Consider the following 21,154-nt stretch of genomic DNA (forward strand, 5'->3'; position numbering starts at 1 on the left):
AATCCTCAATCATTATTTTTGAATGAAGATTATCGAACAAGATATGGGGGGCAGATAATTCTCATGCCCGCTCAGTTAATCGCACAAAAGATTCCATGGGCTATACCATACTGAACTTAGGTTGACTTTTTTTACGTATCATGTAAGGTTGACCCCCACCTGCCAGATGGATATAGTATGTCCCCCTCCCCCCCCGGCTGCTGTCTTTCTACTATCCTTGCTTATGGAAAATGGCATATTTGACTCGCTTACGTGCCGTTTCTCCCGTTTACTTGATCGGATTCATTATGATTAAAATGAAAGGAGACAAACAATTAGAAAAAAAAAGAGAAGAAATTTTAGGGCTCGGCAATTGTTTCGTAGAAGCCATTCATGTTCAAATCCTCGTACAATCAGGCCGCGACTCTTTGAATTCCCCGACCTAGTTTGCCATTGCTGCATTCGAAAAGGCGAATCAGTCGAAATATCTTTTTACCATTAATTAATTGAAAAAAGAAAAACGTTGAGAATGTTTGATCAGAATATGCGTGTGCGGGTCTCCATTTTCTTCACGCGTGTCCATTTTCTTATTTGGCTGTGGGTCTCCATTTTCTGGGAACAGGGGAACTGAGGAGGACTTGCGGGAGACCGCCGAGCCGAAAGTCACCAACCAATCAAAAGCCTAAAGAGAAATTTTAATGTTGCTCATTAATAATTCGTAAAAATTCACGAGTTCTCATAATATTCGTACACCAACAAGCCTGGTGCTGCTGGGCGAAGCAATGGAATGGCACACGTTGAATGGTTATAAGAGTCTAATAGCCGAAAGCATCACTAATTGAATCTAGTACAAGTAGCATGGGGTATGTAAAATCTCGTGTGAATCTGCAAGGACCATACCATGATACTAAACATTCGCATGTGGTGGATAGCAAAGGAGTACAAAGAGAGAGTTAAAAATGATATAAAACTTACTATGAATTAAGGTGATTCATAATTGATAAACTGTGAATTTATCTATATATAATAATTTGAAACTCATCAAAAATATTTCGGGCCTGTTTGGTTTCAAGATGGTATTTTAAAATCACAATTCTAACTTAATTCTACTCACTACAAAACAAAATAACTCATACAAAGTCAAAGAGTGGGCCCCATTTATACCACTTTTTTTCCACAATAAAACAACATAACACATACAAAGTCAAAGGTGGGCCCTATTTATATCACTCAAAATCAAAATCAAAATCTGATTTTAAAATCCTATTATGAAACCAAACGCAACTTTCGTAATTATAATCAAATGGACTCCCAAGGGTTCGATAGATAATAATAATCTCAAAACCTTATCACATAGCACCGGAAAATGGATTTCATTTTGTTTTTTGATTAACGATCATTTGATTCAACATAAAGTTTTTACTTTACATTATAAAATTCGAACTTTACATCGTATTTTACCGTGTTTGATTGTAAAACCAACTATTATAATCGTTTCATCGAGTTAATACTTTATAAATGTGATTGGTAAAGATTTTACATACATGAAATTATTAGATTATAAGGAAAATTATCGTCGTGCAATCCACGTCTCATTTCTGTAAAAAAATATTATATATTATATTATCACTTATATTCTTAGTAATTCAATATAATTGACTAAATACAATAATTTCATTTTTCGGTGAGAGAATGACAATTCCACGAATTTTCCTTTCAATCTTCACTTTTTTTTAAAAAATAAACTAACAATACTAAAAAAATAGATGGAGCAATTATTATTTTCATTGTTTAATTAACGCGGTAAAATTGCACATGTCAGAGGATGATTTGTTTCTATTGGGACGTGATTTTTCCAACAAACAACGAGAGAGAGAGAGAGGGAGAGGGAGGGAGAAGCAAAGCACTAGCAGGAAAACCAGAGGAGCACTTTACTGTGGCACCGAGCAAAGCAATTAGTTCTCTTTACTGTCATCCTCTCTCTCTCTCTCTCTCTCTGTCATGGATTGGTTTTGCTTTGCAGGCAGCAGAAGGGAATAATTACCACCATATCTGAGATCTTCTGTTCTTTGACTCTGCGACCCTTCCCTTCCCTTCCCCGACCCTCCCCTTCAAATCTTTATCTCTCTCTCCCCCCATTAATGGCAGTTGCTGCTGCTGATCTCCGTTTTAAGCCCCTGTGTGCTGCAGCTGCTGCTACTGCTACTGCGTCCTCTGTTATCGTTATAATTATGTGAACCCCCTTAAAGATGTTTGCTTTAGCGGGGCTCTCTGTTTTTGGAGAAGATTTGGTTAAAGACCCCTCTGCTGCCATGGCCTAGATAGATTTGATAGATATGGATCTGGGTTTTGAACACAAGTCCCATCACTCGCCGCGATATGGTTTTGGGTTGGATTGAACGCTTCTGGGTCTGTGAAAAGTAACGATTTTTGGGTCGGATAGTTTTCGGGGAGAGAAGAGAAGCTCTGATCTCGAAAGGGTTTGTGGTTTTGTACTGTAGTTCTTGTGTTTGGTGCCGCCTTGCCTCTTTGTTGCCCTTCAAGTGTTTGTTGAGATGCCTCAACCAGGCCCCGGTACCGTCGGATAGGTGAGAGCTCGAATCTTCGGATTGGGTGAAGGGGAGGCGAGTCCTGGAGATGGCAATGTCATGCAAGGAGGGTAAATTAGGTCACAGCAACAGTAGTAACAGTATGGATAACGGCAAGTACGTGAGGTACACGCCGGAGCAGGTGGAGGCGCTGGAGAGGCTGTACCACGAGTGCCCGAAACCGAGCTCCCTCCGCCGACAGCAGCTCATTCGGGAGTGCCCCATCCTCTCCAACATCGAGCCCAAGCAAATCAAGGTCTGGTTCCAGAACAGAAGGTATGCCTTGTTCGCTTTCCATCGTTGCTGCTCTCTCGCTGTATGCTTTGGCTGCTGAGGAGAGGAAAACACCGTATGTTTTGGCTTCCTGAGTTTTTACCCCAAAAGACAAAGAAAACAAAATGCTTTTTGTGGTTTTAATGTCGTTTGAGACTATTTGTTGTTCTGGAAAACACTGTGTTTTCTTGCTTTTTTTTTTTTCCTTCTAGATTATATTCCGCGGGTTCATTTGCATTTTCTGTTACCGGCTGTGGCAATTTCTTTTATTAGTTACAGATTTTTTTTTCCTTAGATGTACAAATTCAGGGATCAACAATGAATTTTCACAAACATTTTTTCCTTTTTTTGCCTAAGATGCTTGTTCTGAGCTGAGTACCTTTTTCACAAGAACAGCGGGTATACATTAGATTTTTTGTCTTTGCTAAAAGAAAAGGATAAATGTAAATGTCATTCCTTTGTTCATTAACGCCTCAGCGCAGAACTTTCAGTAACTTCAGAAGTATTTCCCCGAAGAAGAAAAACTGGAACTTTAGAGATTTAAGAAATTGAGAAGCTCTGTTTTTTCTTTTGTAAATGCTCTTTCATACTTGTTAAACTTTGGTGGCATTTTTGGACGGAGAATGTTGCTGGGCATTCCTGACCCTGTGTTGTTTCTTGTTACAGATGCAGGGAGAAGCAGAGGAAGGAGGCTTCACGCCTGCAGGCTGTGAACAGGAAACTGACCGCAATGAATAAGTTGCTGATGGAGGAGAATGACAGGTTGCAGAAGCAGGTCTCTCAGTTGGTGTACGAGAATGGCTACTTTCGCCAACACACCCAAAATGTGAGATCTAGAGACTGACCTCTCAGTGCAGTTTTACCATTATACATTAAAACGTCACCAACCCATTAAATCCTTAGATATAATTATCAAGTTATTTCTTTCTAATGTTTTCCGAACACTGCTTTGATAGGATAGATCTACGAATCCATCTAATGAATGACCAGGTTCTGGTCATTAGGAAATGATCTTGTTTGCCTTTTGTGAATTGTGTTAAAGTCTGAAGCAATTCTATTTTCCATTCTGAAGTTTGGGGCATGTGGTTTGTTAAATATTACAGAGCACGCTTGCAACCAAAGACACGAGCTGTGAGTCAGTGGTGACAAGTGGTCAACACCAGTTGACATCTCAGCATCCGCCAAGGGATGCCAGTCCTGCAGGGTTAGTGAGGAGTGGGCAGTGGGCTTTATCTTATTTATTATGGTTATTGGTTCCCTTTCATTTCTGTCTTAATCTTTGTCTTTTCACTTCTAATTCTAATCTCTCCACCTCAACCCCTTTGATTGTCTCCCCATTTATCTTCTTCACATCACCTTCACCAAGTAATGATTTTTCCCCCCCTTTCTTTTCCTTTCTCTCCTCAGGCTTTTGTCCATTGCAGAAGAGACTTTAGCAGAGTTTCTTTCAAAGGCCACTGGAACTGCTGTTGAGTGGGTCCAAATGCCTGGAATGAAGGTTCTCTCTCTCTCTCTCTATATATATATATATTAATGTAATATATATATATATATATGAGCATATTATATAACTAATAACAATTGTGTCCATCAATTTAACAAATATAAGTTCTGAAAAACCCAAGAGATTTTTTACTCGTTAATGTTGGAATCTGGTTAATTGTTATTAGCTTATGAAGATGGATGATACAACTTAATTACTCAAACATATGCTTGAGTTGTCAAGGAATGAATGATGGTTGCCATATATTTTGCTTGACTCGTGGCTGCTGCTATAATTTTAACACTGTCGATCTTTCTTGATCATGTGCAGCCTGGTCCGGATTCCATTGGAATCGTTGCTATTTCTCATGGTTGCCCTGGAGTGGCAGCACGAGCCTGCGGCCTTGTGGGTCTTGAACCTACAAGAGTAAGTGTGAACATCCCTTCCTTTGATTTCTTTTTCAGTTTCCAGTTCATACTGCTAATGAGTACTTACAAGTGACTGGATAAAATTGAAGACATCAATTATATAAATAAAGGAAAAGATGACTGATTTCAGGTTGCTGAAATCCTCAAGGATTGGCCATCGTGGTTCCGCGATTGCCGAGCTGTGGATGTTCTGAACGTGCTGCCAACTGCCAATGGTGGAACCATTGAGCTGCTTTATATGCAGGTATAATACACAGTTGGCCACTCACACTTTATCACTACCTGAAACCTTCATCTATGAGTACTACATTTAATTTTATTGATTATGCAGCTCTATGCGCCGACAACTTTGGCGCCTGCTCGCGATTTCTGGTTGCTGCGATACACTTCTGTACTGGAAGATGGCAGTCTTGTGGTGAGTGTTCTCAATTCTTTCCTTGACTTTTTTTCTCCACCTCATATAACCTCTCTTTTATGATGATGATACATTGAATTCCTCCTTATTAGGTTTGTCAGAGATCGCTCAAGAACACCCAGAATGGGCCGAGCATGCCCCCCGTGCAGCATTTTGTCCGAGCTGAAATGCTTCCAAGTGGGTACTTGATTCGTCCTTGTGAAGGGGGTGGCTCAATTATTCGCATTGTTGATCACATGGATCTCGAGGTGAGAGAGTTGTCTTAGTTGCTATTTCGATGATCTTCCTGCAAATTACTTATTTCTTTTAATTATGCGTCTCTAACAATATTAAACATTGATTAAATAGCCATGGAGTGTGCCTGAAGTGTTACGTCCATTATATGAATCTTCAACGATGCTTGCCCAGAAGACAACAATGGCAGTAAGCTCTCCTAACTGTGCTCCTCCGCCAAGAGGGGTCTTAATGAATATGTTAATTACCCTCTCCTTCAAGTGTGAAGACTCAAGGCTTTCTTTGGTTTGAAGAAAATGCTGATAATTGTTTCATTTTTCCATTCTTTTCTTGGAAATTGATGATAGTCAGGGTAGTATACATTGGATTGTAAGGTGTTATTTCTCAAGTGCAATTCATCATTTTTTTCCTGTATTTTCTTTTGGGTAAATAAAGACATCCTAGTCTTCTTTCTATCTTTTGAGACGAGGAAAATGGAAAAAGTTTTGATGGGTTTCTAATTTTGCATGGCTTCATAAATTTAGGCTCTGCGTCAGCTGAGGCAGATAGCTCAGGAGGTTTCACAGTCTAATGTATCATCAGGCTGGGGTAGACGTCCTGCAGCTTTACGAGCTCTGAGCCAGCGGCTAAGCAGGTGGATAATATGTCACTTCAAAATCTCATAATAGAAATGTTTTCTGTTCTTGATGCTCGGAATCTGATGAATAATGATTATCTCCAGGGGATTTAATGAGGCACTGAATGGGTTTAATGATGAGGGATGGTCGGTTATGGGAAATGATGGGATAGATGATGTCACTATCCTTGTCAATTCATCACCTGAGAAGCTTATGGGATTGAATCTCACGTTCACTAATGGATTTTCTGCTGTTAGTAGTGCAGTTCTATGCGCTAGAGCTTCCATGCTGCTTCAGGTTAGTGCTAGAATTCTGTGGTACCCTTTTTTCAGAAATCTTAAATTACAACTCAGTGAAAGAGATTTGTTAAAATTACTGATGTTGGGAATCTCTGTTACTCAGAATGTGCCTCCTGCTGTGCTCCTCCGATTCCTTCGTGAACACAGATCTGAATGGGCAGATAACAGTATCGATGCTTACTCGGCTGCTGCTGTCAAAGCTGGGCCCTGTAGCTTACCGGGGTCACGAGTTGGGAGTTTTGGCGGTCAAGTTATACTTCCGTTGGCTAATACTATTGAGCATGAAGAGGTAATGATCAACACATACCAGTATGTTTCTGATTCTTTTGGGTATTGCATACGCTGTCCATTTCATTTGATTTCAGGCAAGATATATTTTTCTCCTAATGATGCGTAATCTGCATACCACTTTCTGTAGTTTCTGGAGGTAATTAAACTTGAGGGCATTGGTCATTGTCCTGAAGACTCAATGATGCCTCGCGATATATTCTTCCTGCAAGTAAGTATTTACAGCTACTACTACCCTACCTGCTTAATGTTCGTTCTCATTACATCCCTAATGTTTGGGCCCTTTGCAAAAGTAGAACCTTCATCATAATGGAGCAAAGATTGTCAGATGGTTGCCCTGTTATCTACTGTTTGCGGTTACTGGATGCTGTTTAGTTTTTTATTAAATCCTAGAAGTCACAAACTTGTTAGGCTATATGCATTTCCTTTCAGAGTCCTAGTGTAGGCTAATATGCTTCTATGATTGGTACCAAATACTCTAGTAGTTCTCTGTTAAGACATGGCTTTATCTGATATTCTTATTGCTTCTTTGTTGGACTCAATTTGGGGCTGTAGATTCTCCCCTCTTCTTGCTCTCTCTCTCTTGCTTGCTCTCAACATGTAATCCTCAGTTTTCTGTTTGTATTTGCTTGCTCTCTTTGTTTAATCTTTAGTTTTCTGGTTGCAGTTTCTTGCTCTGTGTTTAATCCCTGTATCCTTTGCTACTTTGATAGCTGTGCAGTGGAGTGGATGAGAATGCTGTGGGAACATGTGCAGAGCTAATTTTTGCTCCAATTGATGCTTCATTTGCTGATGATGCGCCTCTTCTTCCATCCGGGTTCCGTATCATTCCTCTCGATTCCGGGAAGGTTAGCCTGAAAATAGATTTTTCTTCCATACCAATTATAGCCAAATCAAAGAAATAATTATTAAGTCATCACTTTTGCTGAAGCCTCTTCTTGAGCTCAAGTGGACTTGTGTAATTTTGGCATTGTTGATATGTTTAATAAGAGCGCTGCTATTCCTAGCCAAAAAATTATTTAGTCATCGCTTATCCTCTTCCCCACTATTTTGTCTATTGTAGGAAGCTTCCAGTCCAAACCGAACCCTTGACCTTGCCTCATCTCTTGAGATCGGGTCTGCTGGGAACAGAACATCAAATGATCTCTCTGCTGCTTCAGGATGTACGAGGTCTGTCATGACTATAGCCTTCGAGTTTGCATTTGAGAGCCACATGCAGGAACATGTGGCGTCGATGGCGCGCCAATATGTCAGAAGTATCATATCATCGGTTCAGAGGGTGGCCCTAGCCCTCTCTCCTTCCAATTTGAGTTCACATGCAGGCCTGAGGACTCCACTTGGTACTCCTGAGGCTCAAACTCTTGCTCGTTGGATTTGCCACAGTTACAGGTCTGTCACTGCTTAGGAGGTCTCCGTTAGTTGCAGAAAATGGATTCTAAGCTTATTACTGAGCAGGGGATTATCACTTAGTCGATTGATGATAATTAGATTTTGTTTTTCCTTTTCTTGCTGAAGGTGTTATCTGGGTGTTGAGCTTCTTAAGCTGAACAATGAAGGGGGCGAATCGACTCTTAAATCCCTGTGGCATCATTCTGATGCTATTATGTGCTGCTCTTTGAAGGTATTGTGCCTGTCTTTACCTTTTGGTGGCTTATATATCTAAGAGACTTTCACTAGAGAGAAGTGGAATGTTCCTCTTAAATGTGGCAGAAAAGCAATGAAGTACTGCTGTAGAGTACAGTAAGAAAGGATCAAACAGATTACAGAAGCATGATAGCCTGTTAAACATTCGATGCTCTATATGTTTCTGTCATATCAACCTGTAAAACAGGATTCAATTCCTCATCATTTCTTGGTACTAATAAGTCGTTTATGTTTCCAATCAAATTTTGATGCTTCAAAAATTGTGGGCTCTTTCTTCTAACTCCGAACTTGTCACACTGCTTTATCTCCAATTGAGATGGTCTAAAATTCATTGTCTCGTGCAGGCATTGCCAGTATTTACATTTGCAAACCAAGCAGGGCTGGACATGCTTGAGACCACCTTGGTTGCTCTCCAAGACATCACTCTTGAGAAGATCTTTGATGATCACGGGCGCAAGACCCTCTGCTCAGAGTTCCCTCAAATTATGCAACAGGTGAGATAGTCCGCTATAGATTGGGATTTAAACCAACCTCATACTTTTAGGTTCTTTTTAATGTGTTAAAACTTAGTTGTTTCTCGGATTATTTCTACCCTTAATTGTTTCTCGGATTGGATAAGTTTATGGATTCCAAGGCCCATGACCTAGGCCAATTTGGTTCAAAGTCGAATTTTACTTCCCTATGTATGTTCCAAGGGTATCCGAGCCTAAATTCAGATGTAGAGACCTCTAATCATTAATAATATTATAACATTATTCAGCAAAAAAAGAAAAGAAAGAAGTGTTAAAAACTTTTTATGGGTGAAAATGAGATTGTATTTTGTTATTGCAGGGTTTTGCATGTCTTCAAGGTGGGATTTGTCTGTCGAGCATGGGGCGGCCTGTGTCGTATGAGCGGGCAGTGGCATGGAAGGTGATGAACGAAGAGGAGAATGCTCATTGCATCTGCTTCATGTTCGTGAATTGGTCCTTTGTCTGAGAAGCAGCTGTCATATAATATCTATATATATAGACTTATTTGAGTATGGGCTTGTCTTATGTTTTTTGCTGTACGGAACCTTAAGCAGTAGAACATGTCTGGTTGTTTTGGATACCTAAAAACTGAGAACCATCAACCGTATGTTATCGACCAAACTGACTTCAATCTAAGGTGTATTAAGCTTTATTTACTACCGAATGATGATTTATATCGATCCAATTGCTCACACGACTAAATATTCAAGTCTGATGAATAAGTCCTGAGAATGTAGAAGTGGGACGATGGATCAACACCATGAACATGTCAAGCCCCTGGAACCGTCCAGGGGCATAGCACCACCATGGATCAACACTCCTGAGGTGGGACGATGGTCATTGGGCACCTGAACATGTCAAGCCCTGTGACGTGGAATTTCCCGAAGAAAGTGAGGCGACGGTGGCCTCTCTAATCTCACATATGATGTGCTAGATAAGCAGATGTTGGCCTCTCTAATGTCACTTATGATGTGCAAAATGAGCAAAAGAAACGCACAATTTATAACAGAAAGATGTACATAAATATTCCGACAAATATTACATATTTTAAAGCATGATGGTAAAAATTGTACGATAGGTGGTCCCACCTGCAAAATGCTCTCGTGACAGACCTCAAAAAACCTTGAAGAAGGTATACAGTTAAAGGTCTGCCCTGGCTAATCTTGGGTTAGGAAATCATTGCCCAAGAGAACTTCTAAGCTAGACAAATTACATGAAAGGATGGAATATTATGTTACACACATCGAAACGTTACCGAGGAATTAAGACGACGGGATGCCATTATATGTAACATGCATGGGCCTCTTACAAGATCTTGCAACCCCGTACATAGAATGGTTCTCGTCGGTTAAGTACCTAGCGGACTCAGTGGATACGTATAAGATTTTACCCAACTAGAGATTAGACCGAGCTGGGGAAGAAGGTCGATAAAATTCAAACCCACCTCCCCTTGATTTGCAAGATCAGTGCCAATTAAGGCAAATGACCACCAATCATCTAGTTGGCCAACTTTATGTACTTAAGATCTCGGGAAATGTCGGCAATACAGCTTGAACTCCTTGCGATTCCAGGCTTGGCCAGCTTTCGCCCTGGGGCATCCTTGGTCATGTCCCTAGGGCTAAGAGACTTTGCCCTAGAGGAGCTCCTCTTCAGGATCTGCCTCATGGCATCAGCCTGGGCCAGGGCAGGGAAAGCCCTAATCCTCTTGAACTTTGCACAAGCATTCATGTGGACTCTCAGTGCCTCCTCCAAGCTCTTCCCTCCATTCTTCTCCACCTCCTCCTTCACGGCCTCGGAGCAGAGCCCACAGAGCCACTTCCCCGAGAACTTGTTCCGTACCTTCTCGATGTACTCAGGCGTGCACTCCTCGCTCATCCCACAGCACTCGCACTTGGTGTCCTCGACCTCCGATATTGGTGGAAGCTGGTTATCATGATGGCCATCCTTCAGATCCTCGATTTCCTCGCCTACTCGGCTCAGCTCGAATGATATGTCTGATCTCGTCCGCTGGAGGTTGTCGCTCGACAACCGAGGCGGCTTTGATAACTTGGTGGTGGTGGTGACCCTTGGGAAAGAGTTGTCGCCAATAGCATCTCCATGCGGTGCCATGGTCGATCTCTGAGGCACCCAGCAAATACTATTCTTCCGTTGCTTTCCAAAAGGATCTGATTGTGGTGTAGTTTTGATCGAGAAGGAACTGTTATGACGACGAGAGAAAGCAAGTTGATGAGGAGTCTGGAGCCAAGGAGGCCATATTTATAGAGGGTATCTCCATGGCTCGAAAATCTGTTTGGTGGACCGTGATGAATCTCGCATCAGTTTTCAACCACGAAGTACATGAACAACCGTGAACCTGCTAGATTTTTCAGCATGGGGCGAGACAAGTTGCTTTGATCCACCTTTTATGAGCTTCAATAGCTAAAGTAGTGTAGTGCCATTAATGGCGGATAGCGACCGAGCTAGCTAAGCTAACTGTTTCTGTTGGCTGTTTTGATCGACCTGGAAAAATTATATTAACGTGAAGCTGGGAAAAAGTTCTCATGCCTTTTCAGTTAATTTTAACTCCTCCTATTTATATTTCTTCTCAATTTCTGTTCTATATGTATGTATTTATATTATTTGCTGGATCTGGTCCTCTGAAGAAACAACTATCAGCTGATTTGCCGGTTCAGAATGGGATTGTGACCGTATTTTCTGTTCTTTGGGGGAAAGAATTTGCATTTTAGATGAATGCGGAAACAAATGGAAAATAGTTATTGACTATGTTTCGGTTTCAAATGAGACCCATGACAAGGAGATAATTAGAAGAGAGGAAATATAGGAATACAGAAAGTCCTATTGGGGAGAATTGGATTTATGATTTCTTGTTTCCGAATGCTTGATCTCAGGTATAGAGTGACGCCAGTGCACATTTTTTTTTAAAAAAAAAAAAAAAAACTAATTTGTGCATTTAATAGAGAGGATCCCAGTTGGCGGGGAACTCACAAGTCGGGCTATAAATCCCGTACACAAAATGTTGTGGGCGCACACAAGCCATAGAAATGATAGCCTAAAACAACCGTTTTTCCTCGTAAAAGTAGTGTCTGAAAGTAACCCAACATACGGTTCTGGTTGCTGTCCCAATAGACTTCACGAGCCTCGTCATACATACCCCTAATTTTTAAGTGATGCCATCTTTGCATGCATGTATGGGGTTGATAAGGAAAGGTAGTTGGAGTTATTGGAGTTATGAGCGAGCTAGCTATTATAACAATAATAAGCCAAAAATTTTAGAGGCTACGTATTAATTGTGAAAAGAGACGTATACTAGTTCTATGACGCAACGATCAGCTTGCAAATGATTATAGGCTCATGTCAAATACTACTTTAGCTTTGAATCGTGTGTATTTCGTTACGTGTGTTTGTCCGAAGGAAATCTCGGAGACAAACAATAGAACAATTGTAGAACTTGAAGCATGCGTGTCTGAATGACCGAGTTTGTGAATGGAAACATATTTAAAGGAGGTATGATATCTCCACCTACACACTTCGATTAGTTACCTTGTCCAAGCTCCAATTCGGCTCCAAAGGCTTAAAATCAATAATGAAAGCCAAAATCGGGAGGGTAGGGGCATTTGGGTTCGACTTTGGCCCCTCTGAGATCAGACAAGGAACTGAACAGAAATGAATCAACGTAGATGGGACAGACTGATTGAAGCGCTAGAGAGTGCCCGCAAAAAAAAAAAAAAACCATTTGTTTGACATTTTTTTTTCGGTTATATGGGAGGTTCATCGCCTTGTACATTAAAATAGAAATTCTAAATATTTAATAAAAAAGCACAAGTAGTTCTACTTGGGTATCAAACCTGAAATTTTTTAATTACAAGTTAAGGGTGCGTGCCACGGTCTTTGAGTGGCCTTAGTGATTGCCATCGGTATATATGCATCGTTCTATATATGGCAAATAATCGAGTTCTTCTAAGTTCTAATAATTAACTGATTAAGTATACTTAATATACCGGGTAATTATTAACTTATATTGACCGGATTCTTGGAAGCCTACGGTGCATACTTTCATATCAAATTCTCGAGCAATCTGAATGCCCACTCTATCGCCATTGATTCGAGGGGGGTTGTATCTGACCTCCCGACATAGAAAAGATTGATTCAACATTATACGTGAAAATTTAGGGGAAAAAAATTTATTAACCATAAATCAGCCTCCCGTTAATCCGAGTAAGTTTATGATGATAGAAATTATAATTTGATTTTCAAGCTAGCAATAATCATTCACATATTGAATTTATCGTGTTGAATTTGTTAGATTAGCATACTTTAGCTACATAAAAGAAAAAAAATTACTTGATTTACGTTAAAAAGAAGTACTAAATTTATATATTTTAAGGGGAAAAAAAGTCACGTTTAATTAGTTCCCAATCTTTAAATGATTTTTAACTTTCGCCCAACACCCTTTTTCTTGTTTGATCTCGGTCTTAACATTACTCATTTTGCTCACTTTCCACCCCCTGTTTTAACTTCCCGTCAAAACATAACATATTTTAAAGAGTATAATACCATTGTCGCTATCCACTTATTCATTAGCAACCGTTTTTGCCTCTGACATATTTTTGCCACCAATTAGCCCTAAACGTTGGCATTCCGTCTACCATTTATACCCTTTCGTTAACCTCCGTGACGGAAAATTCATGGACGGCGTTACCTTTTTCGTTACGGAAGGGTATAAATGGTAGACGAAATGCCAACGTTTGGGGCTAATTAGTGGCCAAAATATGTCAGGGACAAAAACGGTTGCTAATGAATAAGTGGATGACGACAGTGGCAATCTACTCTATTTTAAATTTTCTGTAAGTAAAATTAATTTTGGAATTTTTTTAAAGTAAAAATTGGATGACGAATATAGATAAGAGAAGGAGAGAGAATATAGAGCAGTTGCCAGCGACCACCATCCCTAGCTCCTCCAATGTAGCCGGTGTCATTCGAGGCAACTGACAATCCGGGGTTGGCGGTGTAAAATTCCCATTTCGGCCTATATGGACTTGAATCCATCTACCATCCAAAAGTTTAAGCTGATAGGTTACTGGACTCAAACCTTATATGAACCTGATTTCTATCTCAATTTTTCTGTGTGGGACAAATATATCTCAATATGTCCTCACGTGGTTCGCCCTTAACAGTTGACCACGAGCCATACATCCTTTTTCGTGCTCAGGTGAAAGGGGACAAACACCAAACTAGTCTCGAGTTCCCACTCATGCCTAACTAGATGTGCACCTCTAGTTACCTTGAAATTGGATCGGGCCACTCTAGAGTTTGCCTAACGTGAGGCGCACTCTTGGTCGCCTCCAAATCGAATCTGGCATGGTGTGAACCCACACGTGCGTGCGAAAGCGTTACCCGCTCTGTACCATGAAAGAATCCCACTTGGGCCGACAAGAATTTGAGTTTATCTGCAATCCAAAAGTTTAAGCTGATAGATTGCTAGGCCAAAGTCTTATATAAACTTGTGATTTCTTTTTAAATTTTTCTGTGTGGAACAACATATTTTAATACGGAAATACTCCTAATAGGCAGAGAGGGGGTGTGGCCGCATCCAGCGACTTTCCCTCAACTCAAATATCTCCATCCATCCCCGTCTTCCCCTTTTCCTTTTCTTTTGGCATTTTGAAGTATTTTTTCATTTTGAGTGATTAATTTTATGTACAGAAAATCTAACCATTAGTTTGGGCTGAAGATTAAACAGTAAGAAGAAAGTGAACAAAATGAGTAACGTTGAGAACAAAGTGAATAAGAAAAAAGATTTCGAATGAAAGTGCAAAAAAGTAGCTAAATGTTAGGGATTAAAAAAATATATTTTTTCTATATTTATAAAAGATAAATTATCATAAATACTAACGAATAAGTGATTTCTCGAAATTTCATGTGTCATATTATTACGGGATACCACGTACAAGACCGAGAAGTTTATGAATGACTTTGTTGAATTTTATTGATATCATGTCTCTGTACATATAGCCATAAGCTAGGAGAAGAATAAGGCAAGATTGCTAAATGTTACAAGTCATTAATCTGACATCTATCTATCCTATAATACAGCCTTACGTATAAGGAAACAAATTATGGAAATCACGGGAGGATATCTCGTAATACATATGCTTTGAATTTTGTCTCAGATAACATGTGATTAAGTTTTCAACCACAAATTGTCATGCCGTTATTCTCCTTTAAATTTTTTTCCCGTGATATATATTTGCCTGCAAGTATTTTTTGAAAAGGTTCAGATCTATTTGATCTTTATAGATTAGTCCCTGATACTTTTTAGTTTTGGAAACTCACTCCTTCACCCTTGCCCTCTCTCCAAGTCTCTTCCTTCGATCTCCCTCCTCTATGGCGAGGGCTCGCCTCAACCCCCTCCAACATTTTCCGGCAACGTTTTCGACCTCGGCTTTGTTATCCTCTTCTCCCTTCCTCCTCAACCATTTGTCTCCCTTCATTCCGCAAGTTCTCCCATTGGATCTCGGATTTAAGTTTCTTATGACGACTCTCGAGCTTCACATCCAATCTAGTTTTCTCAAGAGAAAGATCGAGTTTGTTATCTCTCTTTCTTCACTCCACCACATCTCCTTTTGACCTTGGGATTGGAGGCTGTGACATATATAGGTCTCCCTCGTGGTCATTCTTCCTCTCGGTCTGCGTTTACCTTATTTCATTTTTCATATGACTAAGGTGAGAAGTTCCCGAATTGGTTTATACACAAACATCATGCTCTCGAGTCGACACAAGCCCCTTTGTTGACAAGGGGATCGGCGGTAATAGTCCAAAACAAGGCATGAAGCTGTGAGGAGTTGATGCGGTAGAAGACGTGACAAATCGATATCTCGAGAAAAATAGGTTCTGACGACCTTGTCTCGAGGGAAACGACCTCCGGAACACAACTCACTGTTTTGGCTGTGAAAAGACGAGATTTAGGCCAAATTCCATCATTTAGGGCATCAAATAGGTATTTTTATGTTATTTGGGTGTTTTTGCAATTTTAGGAGAAGTTTATGTCTTTCGTGTAATTTAGGCATTTTTAATTCTATTTAAGCGATGTAAACCCTAGGGTTAAACAGTTGTTGTCTTTGATCATCTAATAAAGTTTAGAGCTACCATGCTCTTTTGCCCATTTTCGGATTCGATTCGAGTTGGATGCCGATTTCCTAGGAATTCAAAGAATCAATAGGGAAATGAAGGTCGTAGTTCTGGTATTCTATGGAATCAACAGATTTGTAACAAGTTGTTCGTGTGTACGTTGCGTCAGGAGTTATTTATTGAGCTAACGTTGCCATTTTTCATTGAAATAACTTCTCATCAGGAGATTAAGGAATCTGAGATCAAACGGCGATTTTTTTAATTTAAAAAAAAAAGGAGGGGCAAAAGCAATGATCAATCCATCTTAAGTTGTCTCATATTCATGGATAATGATCGAGGAGAACAAACCCAAGTAGGTCCAAAGTCCAACAGACATGCACATTATATACTACGAATTATAAATATTTAAAGAGTTATGAGATAATTTACAGATAAGATGCGTGCAAGTTGACCAAACACTACTTGATCTGCTTATGCATGAATTGAAACACAAAATGGAGCAAAAGGGAGATTTGGCTTTGAAAGAGATTGACCAAATTCAAGAAATCATAGCTACCATATAAAGATGACGACTTGTGGTTTATTTCAGGGGGTGGTTATCAATAAATTTCGTTTAGGGCAATGCGTTAGTTGCTATCTTCAGTGAGTAGCCAAGCATGAAATCCATCTTCAACTTCCACCTGCCGCAGTTATGGCGTTATCGGTGTCATCACTGGCCCCTTTCTGGCAATTTGATTAACTTAGTGATTGAATTGTGGAGTCCGACCACCATAGAAATTGATCCAATGATCATATAAGGATAAGTAGTGATCACCTGAAATGATGGCCTGCCGAAGTTTACTCGGGCAAATTACTTGTACCTTTGATCTGTTGGGCTTGGGCTCAAAATTATCAGCCCTAACAAACGAGTAACCCACCCCTTTAGAATATTGGGAGAAAAATTCTAAATCCGGCCCAGCGAAGCAATACTATTGGTCTGGGCGTCGCAGTATCCCTAGCAAACAATCCAAGACAGAGAACCTTTCATGGGCATTACATGAGATGGATTAATTTTATGGATGGCGGAATTTGGGGGTAGACAATTAAGAAGGAAACATATATATGTAGTACCTCTGACTAGGACCCTTCGAATGGCAAGAGTGTTTGCTTGAACTAAAAAGGTTTCCTTAACCGACACATGTGAGAATGTCAAGGTGTTTCGTCACCTCTTCCGTTTATGACGTCTTGGATTCGGATATCGTCGATGGAGAAAATCCAAGATCGAGAAGGATTTACGAGCAATCTAGTTCGACCATGAATTAATCAGCGCCTATTGGATTTCTCGATGCCTATTAGTGCCCAAAAAAAAAAAAGCGCTATGTTTCCTTGTATTTTCAGTTCGAGCTAAAATAACATCCTAATTCGGATAAAAAGATCAGATAAATAATAAGTTTTCTTCAGTTTCTCTCCATTCAATTCCCTCTAAATCTCTTCATTCATTCAATCAAAAAAGAGTGTAGCACAGTAGCGCACGCTTTCGCCTGTTGACCTAGAGGTCGCAGGTTCGGTACTTAGTGGGACTACCTGCGCCTCTTTATTAGTTATTTAGAATTTATCTTTTATTATACTAGGTTTTAAATCTCCATTATAACCGAAAAAAAATCTCTTCATTCACGTATAGTTTTAAAATTTAAAAGATCTAGCTATTAGATAGCCATAGATCATAAGATAATTTGTAGAATGAATTAGCTAGCCAGAAACATTGTTTTTAAACCTGGCCCAATCTTGCTCGCACTTGCTGACTTGTTCGAGCCGAGTTTTACAGAAGCTCGTCTATGGCCAATACTTGATCAGAACCACAAAACCGTTTGATCTGTGGACTCAAATGGTAGTCTACTACGGTCGGACTGATTTTTTGAGAAAATATTTTTTTCGTTCCAAATTTTCGCTAGATATATAAATAAAAATATTGAATATTCAGGTACCTATTCTTGACTTTATATGTCACTTGTGATATATTTTATATAATCTATATACCAAAAGTCACTTAACTTACGTTTTCAAATAAAAATACAAATCGCAATGGATCACTTTATTAAGGACTCTATATTTTATAATTCAATAATCCTAGAGTTTCTTATAGTTTAGGTTTAATAACAATTTTTTTTTTCACATTTTAACAATTCTAACACGAACTTTTTCCTTAATATAAAAAAGCACAAACTTATGATTTGATAACATTTCTAGCATGACGTCAAATTTTCTGTTAATTTGAATGGAATCGAGGCCACAGAGGGTGCCGACGACCCCAATCAGGGAGAGGGCGCTGGCAATCCCAATCGAGGGGTGGTGGTGGTCGGAATCAAGACCCCCCCATCCCCTGGAATAGAGAGAACCCTCAAATTGGGAATTCTTCCGATTTCGACGGGTGGAGCCATGACCTCGACCATCACCCCCTGATTGGGGTCGCCGACGTCCTCCCTTGATTGGGGTAACTGGTGCCTTCTGTGACTTCGATTTTTTCCAAAATAACGAAAAATTTGACGCTATGCTAGAATTGTCATCAGATTGAAAGTTTGTACATTTTTAGGTTAAGAAAAAAAATTTATGCTAGAATTGTTAAACATAAAAAGTTTGTATTTTTTTTTCTTACTAATCCTATAGTTTATTGAAAACAAAAGAAATAGCCAGATAGGTGGTTAAACGGGTTGAAATGATTGATCCATGATCCGGTGAAGAGTCCGGTTCGATTTTCAGTCTGTGTTTGAAAATATTGGCTAGAAATCAATCATTAGCTTCATTGAAATGGCAAAAGGGGCAGATCAAGGAACCCGCCCCCTTCAGTTGGTAAATCCGCGAATATGTAGTAGATTAGAGAGCAGATGAATTATTAGTCCAATTCCTCTGTAGATTTCCAACAATTATTATTAACAAGTACTAAATTTGAATATATGTGATCGACTTCCGTCTTTGTAAAAAAGAATAAAAAATAAAGACCTAGACAGGCAAGACAACATGTATCTTTCATTTTCTTGACAGGGGCACAAAATATATATAGATGTACACGTGTATATTATAAACATTGATCTTCCCTAAGAAAATTCCAGCAATGGAGAATGATTAATTTAAACAGTTCGCAATTCAGAATCTTCTTATCTGTATGATTGGGAAAAATATAAGTGAATTTTTATACGGCCTGAAAGCAACTGTACGTTCTGTTATCCAACAAATGATTGAAACCATAGCCATTTTCTAATTTCTTGTCCCCAAAGCTTTGCCTTTCCTATCTCTTCCCCCATTATCGAATCAATTATTATGCTATTAAAATGGAGAAAACAAATAAACAAATAGTAAAAATTTGTTGGAAAATAAACAAATACCGCCCATCGGTGTTGGCTCCAGTGCCCATTGACAGTACAGACAGGCCTTTACCCCCACCAACCACCCCCCTCCTCCCTTCCATTCAATTAATCATTATAATACTATATATATATATATATAATATATATAAAATATATATTGTTTTTTCTTTCGTATTTGATTATAAGCCAAAATCACAAAAGAAGATACTTTATTGAAATAAGCAATTCAAAATATCACATAATTAACCAGCTTATCTATAGGCCAAACATAAAGAAAATTAGGAAATTAAAATCTATATATCTAAGAAAATATTCAAAAGAAAATAGTAATTACCATATTAATCGGTATATCATTGATTGTAACTTCCTAATCCTAAATAATAAAATATCACTGATAGTATTCAACACGGACTAATCATGTTCAAGCGTCGGCTTGCCCCTTGCTCCGAAATTGTTCTAGCTAATTTTGATCCTGTACGTTGCAGCGAGGCCAAGTTCGCCCACATAAGCTCAATTTGCTATTCATATACTCTTGTTAATTTATTTTAATTAATGTATGTTGCCTTTTTATTTCTTGAAATGATATTTTTCCTCTTCTCAACTCTTGCATGATCTCCCCCTTTAAGTAGCCCCGCTCCTCCTCTCTTCTCTTCTCAACTAATCTTCTTCTCCAATTCTCTCTCTCTCCTCTCCCTGGGAGTCAAAAAAAGAAAAAAAAGAGAGATCCGCTGGAAAGAGAGAAGAGGAAAATGGAAAACAACATTCCCTTAGCGAGCAAGAAAATATGGAACATAGTGAGGATGGTGTTGTTCATGCTAAGGAGGGGAACATCCAAGAAGAAGCTCATGGTGGATCTCAACATGATGCTAAAGCGTGGCAAGATTGCCGGGAAAGCCATCGGGAACCTGATGTTCCACCACCACCACCACCACCACCACCACAGCAGCGGTGTCCGCTCAGCCACCTCCTCCTCTGCCATCCGCCCCATTGGTCAGCTCGAGTACGAGTTCAGCTGCAGCAACAGCCCCGCCAACGCCCACCACCTTAATAGCCTCCACCATCTCTTCTCTTCTTTCCACCTAGGCAAGCCCCGGAAGGCCGGTGGAAGCCTCAACAACTTCTTCGGGTGCGCCCACCCTCCCCCGACCCTCGATGACGACCCCAATCCGCTTCAGCTGGAGCGGGCGGTTATTGAGTTCTTGAACAGTCACCAGCCGGATATGACGCCGGCGGTCGAAGCATCCCCGATGCTCCCAGGATTCGGGCGCACCCCGCTCGTCAGGCAGCTGAGGATAACCGACTCGCCGTTCCCCTTGAAGAATGAGGACGACGGCGACGATGGCATTGTTGATAAAGCTGCGGAGGAGTTCATTGAGAGGTTTTACAAAGAGTTGAGACGGCAATGAGCAGAGAGTGTTGGATTGACAAATAAGGAGCATAAGGTTGCAAATAGTTTCCTTTTTTTTTTTTTTTTTTTTTTTTTCCTTCTGTAGGTTAAGGTTTGTGGGCTCTTGATTATAAATCATGGTCACTTGTAGTTTCTTTTGATTAATGTTGTTAATTAGAATAATCCCTTCATGTCAATTCCCAGCAAGCTGGTTTGTACCAAATGAGAGAGTGCATATTGTAGGGATATTTGAATTTTGAAGCAGTACAGCTTTTAATTTCATGTGCAAGTCCTTTGAATTTTTGGGTGAATTCTACATATTGATTTTGATTAATCAAAGTTATAGTTCAGGCATGTTAGGAAGGCCAAAAACTTACTGTCATCTTTTTTGTATTAAAATAATAACTATGGGTTATTGATGATAATCTTGTGCAAGCATATAGTCACAAATCCTTGAGCAAAATGGGTGCATCATGAATTTCCTCTTGGTATGATGGGCAAAATGATTCAGTGCTTAATTGGAAATATACGAGCACGA

At 39.7% G+C, this 21,154-nt stretch overlaps 3 protein-coding genes across 4 annotated transcripts; 2 read left to right on the top strand and 1 right to left on the bottom strand.

Moving 5' to 3' along the window:
- Nucleotides 1–1,861: 1,861 nt before the first annotated feature.
- Nucleotides 1,862–9,424, top strand: LOC116200096 (homeobox-leucine zipper protein ATHB-15). 2 transcript variants are annotated; one of them, XM_031530793.1, is made up of 18 exons: nt 1,865–2,843; nt 3,507–3,666; nt 3,944–4,044; nt 4,248–4,338; nt 4,654–4,749; nt 4,882–4,995; nt 5,083–5,166; nt 5,259–5,414; nt 5,515–5,589; nt 5,925–6,034; nt 6,122–6,314; nt 6,420–6,605; nt 6,735–6,815; nt 7,318–7,452; nt 7,668–7,993; nt 8,120–8,225; nt 8,593–8,742; nt 9,080–9,424. In XM_031530793.1, exons 1-18 carry the CDS (start codon nt 2,617–2,619, stop codon nt 9,224–9,226), a joined length of 2,538 nt encoding a protein of 845 aa, XP_031386653.1. In that variant the 5' UTR covers nt 1,865–2,616; the 3' UTR covers nt 9,227–9,424. The 2 variants fall into 2 exon arrangements, with proteins under 2 accessions (XP_031386652.1, XP_031386653.1); XM_031530792.1 differs by having other exon boundaries at nt 1,862–2,843; nt 6,122–6,605.
- Nucleotides 9,425–9,776: 352 nt separating this feature from the next.
- Nucleotides 9,777–11,131, bottom strand: LOC116200097. The gene has a single exon (XM_031530794.1). The coding sequence runs from the start codon at nt 10,867–10,869 to the stop codon at nt 10,258–10,260; it is 612 nt and encodes a 203-aa protein (XP_031386654.1). The 5' UTR covers nt 10,870–11,131; the 3' UTR covers nt 9,777–10,257.
- Nucleotides 11,132–19,874: 8,743 nt separating this feature from the next.
- Nucleotides 19,875–20,896, top strand: LOC116198825. The gene has a single exon (XM_031529079.1). It carries the CDS (start codon nt 19,979–19,981, stop codon nt 20,633–20,635), a length of 657 nt encoding a protein of 218 aa, XP_031384939.1. The 5' UTR covers nt 19,875–19,978; the 3' UTR covers nt 20,636–20,896.
- Nucleotides 20,897–21,154: the final 258 nt, after the last annotated feature.

This window comes from Punica granatum, chromosome 3, assembly GCF_007655135.1.
Source record: "Punica granatum isolate Tunisia-2019 chromosome 3, ASM765513v2, whole genome shotgun sequence".
NCBI lineage: Eukaryota > Viridiplantae > Streptophyta > Magnoliopsida > Myrtales > Lythraceae > Punica > Punica granatum.

Coding starts and splice junctions, on each gene's coding strand:
- LOC116198825 (XM_031529079.1), top strand. CDS start 19,979: ATGGAAAACAACATTCCCTTAGCGAGCAAGAAAATATGGAACATAGTG.
- LOC116200097 (XM_031530794.1), bottom strand. CDS start 10,869: ATGGCACCGCATGGAGATGCTATTGGCGACAACTCTTTCCCAAGGGTC.
- LOC116200096 (XM_031530792.1), top strand. CDS start 2,617: ATGGCAATGTCATGCAAGGAGGGTAAATTAGGTCACAGCAACAGTAGT. Junction 5,590..5,924: donor CCCAGAAGACAACAATGGCA/GTAAGCTCTCCT, acceptor TCATAAATTTAG/GCTCTGCGTCAGCTGAGGCA. Junction 7,453..7,667: donor TTCCTCTCGATTCCGGGAAG/GTTAGCCTGAAA, acceptor TGTCTATTGTAG/GAAGCTTCCAGTCCAAACCG.